The 16,630-nt window shown below is 30.7% G+C and overlaps 1 protein-coding gene across 1 annotated transcript; it reads left to right on the top strand.

The window, feature by feature from the left end:
- Positions 1–6,621: 6,621 nt before the first annotated feature.
- Positions 6,622–8,357, top strand: LOC125846381 (receptor-like protein 44). Its single transcript, XM_049525788.1, has one exon. It carries the CDS (start codon positions 7,318–7,320, stop codon positions 8,119–8,121), a length of 804 nt encoding a protein of 267 aa, XP_049381745.1. The 5' UTR covers positions 6,622–7,317; the 3' UTR covers positions 8,122–8,357.
- Positions 8,358–16,630: the final 8,273 nt, after the last annotated feature.

Below are 16,630 nucleotides of genomic sequence, written 5' to 3'. Positions count from 1 at the left end.
AAGCCGTGGTTATTATAAAAATAAAAATAATTCAACTATGTGAAATTGAACAAAAAGTCAAAAATATTTTCAATTAATAATTTGTTCTAAAAAATCCCATGTTATTAATAGTTTGGTGGTCAAAAACTGCTCTTACAATTACTTAATGGGTTACAGTAAAATGATTTTTTCCAAATAATAACACATAATATTTTTTTATTTCCAAATGCTTATTCAGTTAATCTACTTCAAATTGGAAAAAAACAAAGAAATAAAAACATTTTTATCGTTATCTAAATGAAAAATAATGCCGGGTTTCTATAAATGATCTTATATATATAACTGATATTATCAATTAAAAAAGTACACAAAGTTATTGATGAGAATAGCAGAAGAAAAGTATATTCGGGAAACCTTCTGCTAACTCAAGATCGTTAACTAAGATCGAAAGATTCAACTAAAGAAGAAGAGGAAGCTAGAAACTTAAAAAGAGAATTTGGAAAGAAGAACTTTGTAATGGAAGAAGACTCTTTAAGTGCTTTTATTTTTCCTTGAATACAAATGTACAAGGCCATCTCCTATTTATACTAGTGTGGTGATGCTTCTAGAAATTATTCTAGATATATCTACAAGAAAAATCTAGATGATCTTGTCTTTTAAATATCTAACAAGAATCTAGATTATTCTATACTTTACTCTAAGTATCTAGAACGTCTAGATTATTCTTAAGTATAAATATCAAAGATATTTACTCTACCAAATTCTAGAAAGTTCTACTAAATATCTAAGATATTTTTTGTAACTCCAAAAAATTAACTTTAATTTTTCACAGTTATTCTATTCTAATTTGTAAAACTTCTTATAACGTTGATATTTTACTTCCATGTTTCCACAAAGAAAACTTTGCAAAACCCCACTCTGCTGCTGGCATTTAAATGAAATTAGTACTAGTATGTTTTAGCAGATCATTAAATTCCAGACGCAGCTGTACTGTGGTTTGCGATTCTCAAATCTTAACAGCTAAATATGAACGGGAATTTTGGTTTTAGTATAAGTTTTAAGGATATTTAGCATCAGAAGTGTTCCCCTGGTACAGCAAGATGTTGGTGAAATAAACAGGGTGAGGGTAATCAATGTGTCTTCAATAATAGGGAAATACATTATCAACAACGTAGTCCTTTCATGGTACTGTAATATTAACCCCCGTGTGCACGCATTATTGAGAATCTTATTATAATGTCCTGTCGGCATGAATATATACTCTTTTCATTTCATTCCGGCATCGGGTTAACTAAGTAATCATCATATTTTTAGTCTCATGTTGACCTTACAAACATTAGTGTTTCTTCACTATTAGGCTCAATTATGTAAATGTGAATAATCTTTTCAAAAATTGAGTCAATCAGCAAGGGGCTTTCAGTTTACTTAGCTATAGCTATAATAATAATAATATTATTCTAGATTGTTATATAATTTTACCATAGAGTTATTCTGTCTAATTTGGTTAGAGGTGTCGAAAGTGTGAAGGGACAAGCACAAATACATGAACATGCTATGTTCAAATGTTATCGTCACATCAAACCAAATCTATTAAAAACTTCTATTTCATAGATGAATAATGCAGTGCAGGTTATAATAGAGTGTGACCATTCTTTGCTGGATACGAAAATTGCATGGGCTCAACATCGAGAACGGCCCAATATAATGGGCCTAAGTTCTGTTAAGCCTGTAAACTGGACGCTCCTAGCAAGATACATCTTTGATGCGCTAACTATTTCCGACTTGAAATGCATCAAAATCAATTTTTGGCTAAGTTTTAATTTCGTATCGATAATCAAGGTGTAAGTGCACGAATTGCTGATTTTAGGACCACATTAAAGGCCGTGCTGCATAAATCTTTGTATATTTATTTAGTCACTTCAAAATTAACTTTCGCTACCCAATATTGAAAAACCGTTACCAAAGTTGTAAAGCATCTTTTGTGTAGCTACACAACATGATACTGAACTATATTTTGAAATGACGTCAAATTAAAACAAGGAATTATGCTTATTAAGTACTACTGTGACGTTCAAGTAAGGAAATGTATAGTTTAGATTAATCAAATTTAGAATTCGCCATTACTAAAACATCATTTCATAGTATCATGATGTTTCAATAGTCAGAAGGTGACAATTTAAATCGAAATGTCTCAAGTTTAAATCGGAAAAGAAAAACAAATCTATTACTCCATTTCTCACAACTGTTGCCAGCAATAGAATTAGTCCCACAAGCTTATTGGCCAACTCACTAAATCTTGAATATCAGAAAAACAAATCAATAAATGGCAAACGATTGGTGGTACTAAGAGAAAGGTGGAGACTCATAATAAGTACCACAAGAAGTCATTATTGATTAGTTTTCTCCTTTCTTTTTCAGGTCAGCCTAATAATAGAAAAGAAAAAAAAATGTTGTTACGTGTGCTTCCCCAGAGTTGGTAAATCGCCATCGGGACCAAATTCTGGATAAAAAGTTTTGTCGACCATAATATCCAACCAGACAACAATCTCTCCACATCAATGATCTATGAGGTTGCCGCATGTTTGAACTTTGTCATACCAAGTATTTCGAGAAGATTTTGACACAATTGTCTTCTTCCCTAACCTTGGAACATTAGTTAGAAGAGTGCTAAATAGCACCCACTACTCTCCTGGATGCAAATTTAATTAACATAACTAGGATTATGAAGACCAGTTTTGACAAAGAGGGCTTGCTTAGATGGTAAGCGCTTTACTCCTCTGACCTTAAAGTTGCAGTTTTAGTCATCAAGAGAGCAAAAAAGATAGGGGCGAGGATTTTTTTTTTTTTTAAAAATGAAGTGTAATAACAAGGACAATTAATTACAATATGTGGTTAAACAAGGACATCTTTTCTAATAATTCCTATATATCACTTCAAAAGAAAAGAGAATAAGAAACATAGTGATGACCAATAATGTAAGGCACTTGAAATAAGTGGAGATCCACCATTTCCAATTATTTGTCCATGGTAAGACACAAGTGGAAAATATACATACCAAATAATGAAAGGATTGAATTGTACTACTTATTACACCCTTGAGCTAGATCCACCATGAATGTCGTTATCAATAGTGCTCCATATATATATATATATATAAGCCCTGTTACTTAGTACGTACGACATTGAATGGACTTGTTCACCAGCTGACCAATTTTACCGAGAGCACATGTATGTACCTACATTTGCTATATGTTAAGTAGCATTCACCTTTGTACTCTTCTTCACACGCATCCTCAATCACTTGATCAAAGTCACAAGTGGATCTCCAAAAAATTTCAAGTACCATCCATTCTTTTTATAACAACATCATTTGTTTGATAGAGGACAAACAATTATAACACAACCTGAAAATCGATTCCAAAGAAAACTTTATTGTTATAGAAAAATCTAATTTTTATACAGATCTCATTGACTCTAAATCCTCAATTTGCCACGGATGAAAAAATGGGGTAATTACGTGGTGTCAATTGATTTTATTAGCAATGTTCCTATTTCAACAGACAAAGAACACAAGTAATATTCAATCTCTCTCACACATGCATGCACAAAAAATGACATTGTCTAGCATATTCCAAGAAGACTTGGTAGCAAGTGAAGTGACAAAGGGAGAATGAAGATGTTATTGGCCAAGGAAATGGATATTTGTTGTCTGAGGGACCAGGTACTACTACTGCACTTTGTTGATTTATTGGAGACTCCACATGACAATAAAAGCAAGGGCCTAAGAAATTCGAAGGAGGCATATATAGGCCCACATTTTACGCCCACAAAATATTCCATGGGCCTCTTTTCCGAACCATAGCGAATTTAAAATTTGAAGTTTATGTATCTTATAAATTCTAATAGTTTAAAATTAATGAATTCTAAAATTTAAAGAATTTTTGTTTTAAAATCGATCCTTAAAACAAAAATAGAGTTTTGACTCAAACTAATGGATTCGGTCAAATGCACACCATAATCGGCATGGTATGTCTGCCCTTGTTTCTAGGGCAGTTAGAGTGTGTTAATTAGTTAATATCCAATCGAACCCCATACGAAACATAAATGTATTTAAGAAAACTACCAAAAATAAATTCTGAACTTATAATTTTGGAAGTACTATTAAGGTTAAGCTCTGCCATTATATATTTAATAAAAATACAAAAACAGCTAAGGGAAAGGGACTTTAAAACAAACATGATAAACCAGTGTCTTACGCAATTTCATATAACTTGATGTGAAATTTTGAGATAACGATAATATCTGATTTAATCCTCTTCCATGAATGGTAGGTCCCTAAACTTTTTTAGTCTGGCCTAGTTGACCCATGAATATTGATCCATCATTTTTCAAGTTTCAACCCACACCCCAACAGTGTGTTTCTTTGTAGAAATTAATCCTGGATTCTTGTAACATCACATGACATATAGTTTTTGACCTTTCACAATTTTATTTTTTATTTTTCTCTCTATAAATGTTTTCAGTATTTTGTGATTTTTAGGTTATAGTTATACAAAGGAAAGCAAATTTTCCTCTAGCTCAAACCATTTACAATGTCTATGGGTTATTTATTCTTCCACATTCCCTAAATTATCTCAGCTTTGTTAACTAAACAGTATTTGAAGTAGTAACTTTTTTCTTAAAAGGATTGGTAATTGGGTTGGTGTGGGCTGATTAGGAGAATAGATTTTAATGGGCTAACTGGATTGGGCTACGATGGGTTGAATGTCTTTCACCTCAACCCAAAAAAAAAAAGTGAAAATAAACCTGCAAATAGTTTTTATCTATGTTTCTCGGATTCTTTAAAAAGGTCAACAGTTTTATCTAAAGTAGGATATTTTGGAGAATCCGATACGGATACGGCATCAAAAGTGGAGATTCTGTGCAACTAAGGTTTTGTACTATAAATTGGGACAGATAATTCTGAGTTGGTAATAATAGGAAACACAATAATTTTTAGAAAATTCCAATTAAAAGTTAAAACAAATGAAGAATTGAACATACGATTCCAGAAGGAAAGGGGAAAAAATAGAAATAAATGTTACTTGTTTAAATAAAAATATATATTACGTTAAGGGGTCTCGCTTGAGAAAAGTGAAAACAGTAAAAATTGAACTCGTTAATTATTTTGTGAGAGAGTAACAGTATAATTAATTTGGATTAGTTTAAGGTTAGCCACATTCCACTGAGGCAGGAAGGAACAATGTCAGAAGATTTTTTTTTTTGGCTTGATTTATTATTTTTCTTTTCTTTTTAACCCTTCTAATTAATTATTATATTACTGTTATTTAATTATAGTCACATGCAATACATGTGAGCGCTACTTAGACAATAGTTGAACATTGAAGCAATTAGTAGGGTATTAGGTACACCAATTAATTTAATCATTTAATTTCTACTAAATATTTTTCAAATGAACTAAGAAATTGGAAAAGAGAGTCTTCAAAAGAAAAAGGCATCATTAATTTAAGAATGTATAGACAAGAAATGTAATAAAGCATTAAAAAAAGGGTATGGTGTGAGATAATTCAGTTATAACTCCTCTCTTTCTGTTTCTGGGCACCATTTTCTTCTCTTTTTTTCTGGAAAAAATTTATTCAGTAGTATCTACATTAAGCCAAAAAATGACTTTCTTTTTATAAGGGATATCATTTAATTATGTTTAATCGATACATAAAATTTTATATGCTTCCGCCTCTTTTTCTTTTCTTTTTTTGTATGGTTTTTTCTTTAGATCTGCAAACATCAAGTAGTACTAATTTAATCATGTGAATAATAATCATGAGTCTCAATTGAGTACTAGGTTTTTATTTATTTATTTGTGGCTTCTCTATATCTACAAGAATCACTATCAATCATTCAAAATAATGAAAATTATGTCGGGTGAGTGAATGAATTTAAGTGTGATTTTTATTCTTCAAGTATCACAAATTTGTTCATATAGATGAATTCTATTACAAAATCGTATCAAATTCATCATAAAATTGTGATGAATTAGTCCGTCACAAATATTCCATCATAATTTGTGTTTTTCCTATAGTGGACAGGGTTATGACTTTAGGTATAATTTTTTTTTAAAAAAAAAAAAATTGTTCATGAATCATGCTACATTGACAAGATTAATTTATGTTATTTAATTGTTCACAAATTTTGCCTCGGTCTATCTCGTTCAATTATTTACAGGTCCAACCTTATTGGCACACTTGTTTAGTTTGTTTAATTTTTCTCATATGAATTAAAGCATTCAACCAAAATAATGTATGCCCATATTGGTATACGATCGTTTGCATCCATTTAGGATCACTTGGCTGAAGAATTTAGGGTAAATTTAACTAAATGCTACGGCACTCCCGTCTTTTTTCCTTGGTTCCCATATTAGCGACAATATTAATTTTACTTGAAAGCTCGCAATTACTTTGTGCTTATAGTGAAATAGTGCACGTTCCGAAAGATATTAGTAATTACATGAAAGAATAAGGAAAGGGCGCAAAGATGTGCAACTTTTAGAATTGAATAAAAGTTAAATGCAAATCCTTAGAAAAAAAATAACGAGTGAAATCTGTAGAAACCAAAAAAAAGGTTATGTAGCCTCAAGTGTTTAGAGGACAAAAAATGGAATAGTCGTTTTCATAGTCGTTCAAGTGTGCTCCACAACACAAAAAATGAATTAACTCAATGCGCACTCTCTCTTGTGCTTCTATTTTCCCCTTCTCCTTTCACTTTCACCTAACACTCTTCCAATTCTTTAATTTTCTTTGGTGATTTGCCATTGTAGAATGAGTGCTCTGCTGCCTGGCCCCAAAATCACATCTCTTTCTCTCACTTATTTGGCCTCAAACCATTACATAAAGTATGACTTAAATAAATGAATGAAATAACTCATTCTCTCTTCCTCAGGCCTCAGAACCACACCAACACGACACTTTTTAGTTTTTATTAATTCTCTACCCCCTCCCCTTTTTTCTATTACTATAAATTAATTGGTACAGTCATAGAATGGAATAACAGAAATCCCTCTTCTTTTTTTGTTGCTTCTTCTCTCCAATTTTCCCACAAACTTTTTTTTAAACAAAAAAAGAAAAAGAGAGAACACAAGCCTCCTTTCTCTTTTTTTTTTTTTCGTCCTTTCTCTCTCTTTCTGCGGCTCTGCCTCAGCCGCTGCTAACGTTGTTTGCTGACAACACTACACAAATTTCAGAAAGACTAAAAAAGAGAGCCACCACCTCCTACAAAATTCTTGATTTTCTCTCACTCTTGGCCAAGAGTTTTTTTCTCGTTTCTCATTCCACCTTTAGTTAAATGGGTATTTGGAGCAACCTACTTGTGCTCCTTCTTATTTTCCCTTTTTGTACACCAGATCCAAACGATGAGATGTGCTTGACCCATCTCAGTCAATCTTTACAAGACCCTTTGAAGAATCTTCAAAACTGGACTAAATCTTCCTTCGCTAAACCTTGTGATGGGTTCACTTCATATCTACAAGGGGCAACTTGTAACAATGGCCGCATCTACAAATTGTCCCTTTCGAATCTCTCGCTTAAAGGTACCATTTCTCCTTATCTCTCTAATTGCACCAATCTCCAAGCTCTTGACCTCTCCTCCAACGCAATCTCCGGCCCAATACCTCTGGAACTCCAGTTCCTAGTCAATCTGGCTGTTCTCAACCTCTCAGCTAATCAACTTTCAGGCCCAATTCCTGAACAGCTCGCCATTTGCGCTTACCTCAACGTCATCGATCTTCATGATAATCAGCTTAATGGGCTTATCCCGCAGCAACTGGGCCTCCTTGTACGGCTATCAGTTTTCGACGTATCCAACAATAGATTATCGGGTCCGATACCAGCCTCACTGGGTAACCGGAGCGGAAATTTGCCCCGATTCAATGCCAGTTCGTTTGATGGGAATAAGGATCTTTACGGGTACCCATTGCCACCCAAAAAGAGTAATGGGTTATCGGTTTTGGCAATTGTAGGGATCGGATTAGGAAGTGGGTTCTTGAGTTTGGTGCTAAGTTTTACTGCTGTTTGCATATGGTTGAGAGTTACTGAGCAAAAATTGGATGCTGAAGAAGGAAAAATCAGTCATCTTATGCCTGATTATTGAACACAAAATCATACTTTTCAGATTACAGGTATGTTAATTTTTTATGAGGTTGGTTTGTTTTGCCCCCTTTTTTTTTTTGTTTGGGTTTAAATTTTCCTTTTCTATTGAGGAATTAATTTTACCCTTTTCCTAGTTTTGGGTTTTTTATTTTTTAGGTCATTATTTTTCTTTTTGATTATTTGTTTAGCTTCGTTTTCTAACATTTGACCCCAATATGTAAAGAATTGAAGAAAATTGGAATTGAGTTTCTAGTACATAATTACTTTTAGCAGTACAGCATTAATCTGTACTCTAATTTGATGCCTGGGCAGTGGGTTGGCTTATGTCCACTCCAGGTTGTACAAATTATACGTGGATAGTACTTATCCTAATATTAAAAAAAGCAAGGCAAATCGTGCGTATATTTTAGTAGCAAATCATAGAAAAATGTAGCTCATTTACAGCTCTGTTTCAACACCACGACTTGTAGTTTGTAGTTTACTTTTTTGTTTTTCGAACAATCACAGAAACACGCAGGATGGTTTTGTTACTACCAACTTTAAAATTCTTGTTTCGACTTTTACTATTTGTATAATTTGTCTTTCTCTATAAAAAAATAAGAATAAAAAAAACAATTACTTCATGTAGTTTTTAAATTGAATATGCATGTCTATAGACTATAGTCTTTGAGAATTAATATTTAACTTATATACACGATACAATTCGGCAAAAGTTAAACGGAAACATCACCGCTAAAAAAAAAGGAAAAAGAGTTACAGTTGGGGGAATTCAAATGTTAGGTTGTTGCCAATATATAACTAAAAGATATTTGTGGCGCCTCAATGTTTGGTACAATCACGTTTGTTTACGCGTTCTTATAATGAAGGAGTATTGGTCTACAAATTTTAGGCAACAAAAGCCAGAAAAATCGGAATATGTATTCTACCAACAATGTCTGTTAGGATTTTATAATAAATGTACTCTCTCTCTTTTCCTTTTTACTCGTTCAATTTTGACTTTTTACTTGTTATTTTTAACAAATTACGAAAAGATAATATTTTTTACCTATTATATCTTTAATTTATTTAAAGAATTAATAATTAATTAAAGAGTTAATAATTTTGAAAAAGATAGAACGTCTTTAATGAATAAGTTGATTTTGAAATTCTATTATTAATAAAGATAAAATGATAAATTTACTATGTCAATTTTATTTTTTTTAATAAGTGTGTGAAGTAAAAAATGAACAAATTATTAGGAACAGACGAGTACACTTCTTGTGGCGTATAAATTTAGAAACAGTTTGATTTGAACAGAAACTTTATGAAACTTCCTCTCTTTGTTTTTTTGTTATTTCCCCTGATTTTAGGTGTCTACTTAAAACAGCTACTTTATTTCTACTCCATCCGATTGCTTTTGCTTAATTCACAATGTATTTTGCACTCTTTAGAAATAATAAATGAAATGAAGTACTAAATATGTCATCTTGATACTCATATTAATTGACTTATAGTTTTTTTTTTTAATTGATTTATAATTTTTATGGGCTTAAGAAATAATTTGAAATGAATTAGTAAAAATTAAGGATAAAATAGAAAAAGAAAATTGTTTTATCTTAATATGCAACTGAACAAATGAAAATTAATTTCCACGCAATTTGTAAAATATGAAATGATAATATTTCAATTTTTATTTTCGTAGTCTATTTTAAAATTAAGAAAAAAGTTTTTTCGCTCGTAACAAGAAGTCTTTATAAGTACACAAATGGAATGACGTAATTAAGAAAATCATAAGTTAATCGTAGCTCAATCGTCACAAAAATGGTATGTAATATTTAAAATTACAAATTTTAATAATTCTTATTTTTTTCTTAAATTCTATAACGATTCAAGCTATAGCAACATACTTAATGTAATTCCAAAGTAGGAATTTTAGGAAGGTGATGTATGTGTAACCTTTCTCCTTGCTTGTGAAAGTAGACAGTTTGATACTTTGATACGGATAATCAAAGTAAAAAAAATAATAAGTCATATGTAATAAATTGAAGAATAAGATAGTTGGATAGAGTAATAACAATGTTGATAAAAAAAAATAACGCTCAACTATTTACTAACTCCAAAATTTCGATCTTCATTTTTTTTATATCGATTCAAACTGTATCACAAAAATTAAAAGAGAACATTTTATAACAGAAATTCCAAGAATCATTCATGCATGCCTCTAGTTTAAAAGTACCCCTTTTATTTTACGGTAAATTCTCTTTTTTAAATTTGATTTAAAATATCTTAGATTTTAAAAAATAAAATAAAATTTTGGAACAGTGTATTAAAAATTTGAACAGCTTAGAAGCTAATTGCTTAGATACACTCTAGTTTGCAATATTACGTATCTTACCACATTTTTGTGCCTCCAAATAGTCTAAATATATGTATCGCAGATACATGGAGTCAAATTTAGGTGTAATTTGTTCTAGATGTATTGTATCCAAGTGGTTCGCATGTATCAATGATACGTAACAAATTTCGCGTGCCTCTCTCCATCTCAATCGCCACGATCCCTCCAGATACATACAAATATATGTATCTATTTTGATTCGTCCTTATTTTTGTGTACTAGTAGCAAAAAAAATGTATCTAAGTGTAAGATACATAGAAACTCTTAATTAATGGTAAGATACGTAATATTTTAAAAATAAAAATAATATACTCTATATAATATTGAAATATGTCTAATTACATAGTTTTTCCATTTTCCGTTACTTGCCGCCTTGAATATCCAAGACGAGAGTACTGCTAAATGTAAGAAAAAGACGTACGCCCGCGCGGTATTGTTTATACCAAATCAATTTATTAAGACATATGTTATGTATTTGAATATTTATACTACTTAAATTAAATTATTTCGTTCGATACAAATATTGAGGTTAAGTGTGCGACTAAATATTTGCAGTATGAGATGAGCAGTATTTAATTCCTTTCCATCAACAGTAAAATACTTTTTTCTGAAACACAGATTTAAACATGAACGATTCAAAGAAACGGCATTATTTAGTGGATATCAAATTGTCACCAAACACTATAACTTGCCAATTACTATCTTTTTTCGAATGAGCATAATTAAAAACTTGGTTGAATGAAGTTCAAATTTCAGCTATTTGTGCTATAATTGACTGTCCTGGATTAAAGTGGTTGGCATCATTATTTACTTTGATCTAGCCTGTCTGTCAGCGAAATCATTCTGCTTCTTCTTTTCCTAATGATTTTATTTTTAAAAAACTACTTAAAAATCTTATAATACATGTAGCAAAATAGTGGTGATGATAGAAATTCAAATAAGATCGTTTTTAAAGAAATTTAATGTTAAAAGGGATTATATGTATGCATAGAAAGTTAATTTTATTCTATTAATATAATACTTTCTCTATCCCAATTTTTAATCTATCTCAAAGGGAGTATAATTTTTCAACGAATAAGATTTAGTCGAATCTTTACGTCTCTCTGTCTCTGCCCTGTTTCAAAGCGTGACTAAAAGTCTTTTTCAAAACGCATGATGCGGCTTATAATTTCTGATTTGATCCCACTTCTGTAACTAGAGAAGAATTAATGTCATCTACATTAAAAGGTTAAAGCATACTTTCTTTCTAATTTTTACAATCATTGACCACGACATTTTGAAATATTTTAAATATATGTAGATTAATGCAATTTCTATATGTAGTACTATATCCATCGATTATGAATTGACATTTTTGCTATTGTGAGACTTCCCGAACATTTTGACATACAAATTTATTTCTCACTTAATTTATTAAAGTATTTCAATTTTAAATTTTGATGTAATACTATTGTATAGGACTAATGTTTTAATAGACAACAACAATAATAATAATGTACCTAGGTGATTCCGACATTTTTTTACTCACTTTTAAAAAATAAGTCTGACATGTAACAAAATTTTATGATAAAAATATTGTATAATAAAGAAAACTATTCAAACAAAAATTGTAAAAATAACTCGAAGTAAAAACAACACAAATGAATAATAGTACAAGTAAGAATAAGTAGAAGAGGGACCATACAAGGTGTTCTAAGCTAGAAGGCTAGAACCATGTTCCTTAAAAGAGGATATGGAGAAATTGTTCAGCTACCTACTAATTTTATTTTTAATTTTTGACCTCTGTGTTTTTTTAAATCTAAAAATATGTCTATATTGAGCTGAAGATTTATCATGTTATGTCTAAACATCTCTTCATAATTTTTCTTTGGTCTATCTCTACCTCTTCTTAGACCAATCACTGTCAATCTATCGTCTCCTCTATATTCTTGAATGTATGCCTGACTAGCCAACAATATTATCCCCCAAACAACATAATCGGCCAAATAATCACTTTATAAAATTTATCATTAAGTCTCCTCTGTAACACATTTTTATCACATAGAACCATTCGATGTAAAATTTCATTTCATTTACCCACTCTAATGTAATGTGTGATACCATCGTCAATCTCCCCATTTTCTTGGATTATTAACTTAACATACTTAAAGTTTCCTCTCCTCAATTTCTAAATATTGAAACAGTGAACTGTGATGAAATATTTATATGCTTTGTTTAGCAAGGTCGAAGTGAGAAGGTACTAGAAGAATTGGTGGTATTTCGGTTAAAGATTACACCAGGTAACCTTCTTATTATTTATCTAAGGAGGAAAATAGTTTCTAAAAGTTAACAGTTTTGATATTTATCATGTATGCCTTTGGAAAAAGATTTGCAAACCATATGGTTTTTTGAATGAATTTTCCTTGGCAAAAAGTGTTGCCTTTAAAATTCTTTAGTTTGCAGAATGAGAGATGCACATTTTTGTTTGATAAAATAGTATGTCAAAATGTTATAGCTAGAAGGCTATTATTTGAAAAGAAAAGCATATCTATGTGATAATCTATGAATATGTTCAATTCTGTTTGGAGACTGAAATTTTTTTTTTTATAATTTTGTACTCCTTGTGAAATTTGATTGTATGATTTTTTTAGACTAAAGTATTTTGTAGTTTTCTACTGTGGAAAAATTAGACTATGCAATTGATTTGAAGAATATGAAAACTTCACATAATAAGTCAGTGTTGTACTTTTGATTTTCAATAAACTTCACTGTTATATAGAAACAAATTGTACAATTTTTTTTTTGTCTTTATTGTTAGTATTTTAAATATTAAGTGGTATGTCTATTTGTGATTGAGGAAAAATACCAGTGACTTAGAGTTTGTGATTTTGTGCCTTTATGGAATGAACTTTGACATTGTGTAAAAATTGTCATATTTAAAATGTGGGAGGTTCTTTGCTTATGACAAAATAAAATAAGACTTAGTAGGCGTTTGGCCATGTGAAACCATATCACGATATGGTATCGTGAGATGGAATCAGCGTTTGGACATGCAATTTTACGCTGATTCCATCTCATGATTTCATATCATGAGAGGTGATACCATATTCTCCAAAAACCATGATATGGAATTACATGGTGATTCCATATCATGATTTGGGATCTTTTAATACAATAATTGATCCATGAGTTTATATTTTGTTAAAACAACCCCACATCTATATCTACTAACCATTTGTTTCATATGTAAATAAAATTTATAATCACATCATTATTTTTTAAAATTTATTATTCTCACCGACATAAAATTTATTATTCGCACCCACATATAGTCACTTTGACTCACACCTCACGATTGTGAAACTTTTCAACATTCACCTGAAACAATTAACCGGCATGTTAAAATAGTTGCCGAGGCAATTAGCAAGATGGCACCAACATTTATACAACCAAAAATTATGATTGGTGTACATTCCAAAATTCGACATAATACTCGATTTTGGCCTTGGTTTAAGGTAAAATTTCAATCACATTAATAAATTTATTTTATGGCCTTAATAAGTGCACATTTACATTTTATGTGCAAGTTATTAGTATTTAGTTACATATTTCCTATCAACTTTGTTTAAAGTGATAATATTTATTTTATGACTTTGCATTGTCTTGGAAGCACTATTTTTATTACTCTTACAAACATTATTTTTATGAAGTGCATTCTATAATGCTTCCAATTTATTTTATGTTCACTAAACTAATATTGATGTATTTTTTTATTTGGTAGGATTGTGTTGGTGCGATTGATGGAACATATATAGAAGGGGAGGTTCCTAAAGCGGTGCAACAAGCATATCGTAATCGCAAAGGAGGTTCCTAAAGCGGTGCAACACTACAATTTATGTTTAATTTTTTTTATTAAATTAAAGTTAGATGAAACAATTACTTAAGTGGAGAACAAATAAATTTGTAATAATTTGTTATGTGATTTTATAATTTTTTGTGTATTTGATAAGATTGAATAAACATTGGGGCTATTTTAATAGTTTTACAACTTATGGGATTTTCATGTTTATGAGAAAATATACAATACAAAAATTACATATCGCATGTCCAAACAAACCTTCAATTTCATCTCATGATTCCATATCATGATACCATATCGCATGGCCAAACGGGCCCTTAGTGTCTAATTTAAATTTGGAGCACAAGATACGAAATTTGATGATACTTTTGTATTATGTTAGACCCACAAAATTTTTGGAGTATATTTGATATTGTGGTCGTTGAGTTTCTCGTTTACTAGTATATAGTATGACTAGTATGAAACTACCAAATTATATGTATACTTGTTCAAAATGATTGAGTTCTTTTATGAACAAAGTGTCACTTAAAATGTTGTGATTTTTCATGAAAAGATATGTCTATTAAATATAACTATTTGTATAGACATGAATATTGGTGAATAGTCATTTGTCATATTTTGTAAAAAAAGCATTTGGACTATATTGTCTTTATTGGACCCGATGAAACTTTGTTCATGGGTAGTTCTATAACAATCAAATTGAAAGTTATGAAAAGGTCCTTCCGAAAAGGACATTTGACAAGGTGGTGACTTTAAACAGTGTTTGTATCACACAAAAATTGTAAGAAAGATGAACAAAATAATTGTGAGAAAAAGCTACCTGGCAGAGAGCTTTTCAAACTCAATATTTTTATTTGTTCTTACTTTCTTGAGTCAAACTGTTTGTGACATGAACATGACATGTCAATTATAAAACCTTGTATGGAAAACTGATCAACTTAGAAGTTTTGTCTAACTTTGAGTGCAATAAATAAAAATGTCAAGTTTGTGTGAAATCTAAGTATGCTAAGCATTCTTATAAATCTGTTGAAAGGAATTTTAATTCCTTAGAGTTGATTTTCACTTACATTTGTGATATGAAGTCAACACCATCTCGTGGTTGGAAAAAGTTATCTCATAACTTTTATTGACAATTGAATTTGAAATGGTTATGTATATTTGCTAATGGTAAGGATGAAGCAATAGAAACGTCTAGGCAATATAAAATTGAAGTTTAAATCAGTTGGAAAAAAGATATAAAGTGATAGGGATGGAGAATATAAATCTCCTTTTGCAGAAATATGTTTGGAAAGTGGATTTATCCATCAAACTACTGCCCTATTCACCTCAATCTAATGGAATTGCAGAATGGAAAAAAAAAATCAAACTTTGGAGAAAATGATGGCTACATTACTTATAAGTTCAGGTTTACCACAAAACTTGTGTTTAGAAGCTATCCTTACAGCAAAAGGGAACAACAAAAAAAAAGTTATCTTTCCAGAAAGAAAGCAATAAAAAGTTTTGTTTGTTCAGGACACAATCTATTCCATATGAGAAATGGAAAGGAAGGAAATCCAACTTGAAATATTTCAAAGTGTGGGGGTGTCTAGCCAAAGTCCAAGTTCCTATTCCTAAAATGATTAAAATAGGACCTATGACTGTGGACTGTAAAATTAGACTCGAGTAGTCTAGTGAAGGGTCTAAAAGACCTTGGAAAGAAAAAAAAAAAAGAATGTACTTAATAAAGAGATTGAGAGGCATACTAAATGTCAAAGGACATCTACTTCCTTCGAATATGATTTTGTAACATTTGTTGTGTCTTCTGTAGACTCATCCTTTTGGAAAGATGGTGTCAATAGTGAGATTGATTCAATCTTGAGCAACCATATTGCAAGTTAATCGACTTTCTTCCAGAAAATAAACCTTTGGGTTCAAAGTGAATAATCAGAAGGAAAATGAAAGTCGATGGAACTATTGACAAATACAAAACAAGACTTTTTGTCAAAGGCTGTAGACAAAAATAAGATTTTGATTTTGTCAATACATACTCGCCAGTAACTAGAATTACATTCATTCGGATGTTAATTGCATTAGCTGCGGTATATGACCTCCAAATTCATCAAATGAATGTGAAAACAATTTTCATAAATAGGGAATTGGAGGAAGAAATTTACATGGAACAGCCCGAGGGTTTTGTGGTTCCTGGTAAAGAAAAGAAAGTGTGCGAACTTGTTAAGACACTTTATGGACTAAAACAAGCACCCAAACTGTGACAAAAGAAATTTGACCAAACTATGTTGGTAAATGGATTTAAGAATG

The sequence above is a fragment of the Solanum stenotomum genome, chromosome 12 (genome assembly GCF_019186545.1).
Source record: "Solanum stenotomum isolate F172 chromosome 12, ASM1918654v1, whole genome shotgun sequence".
Classification (NCBI taxonomy): Eukaryota; Viridiplantae; Streptophyta; class Magnoliopsida; order Solanales; family Solanaceae; genus Solanum; species Solanum stenotomum.
This window is presented reverse-complemented; position numbering and strand designations above follow the sequence as displayed.

What these genes read in the sequence shown, in the direction of transcription:
- LOC125846381 (XM_049525788.1), top strand. Translation starts at nt 7,318, where the DNA reads ATGGGTATTTGGAGCAACCTACTTGTGCTCCTTCTTATTTTCCCTTTT.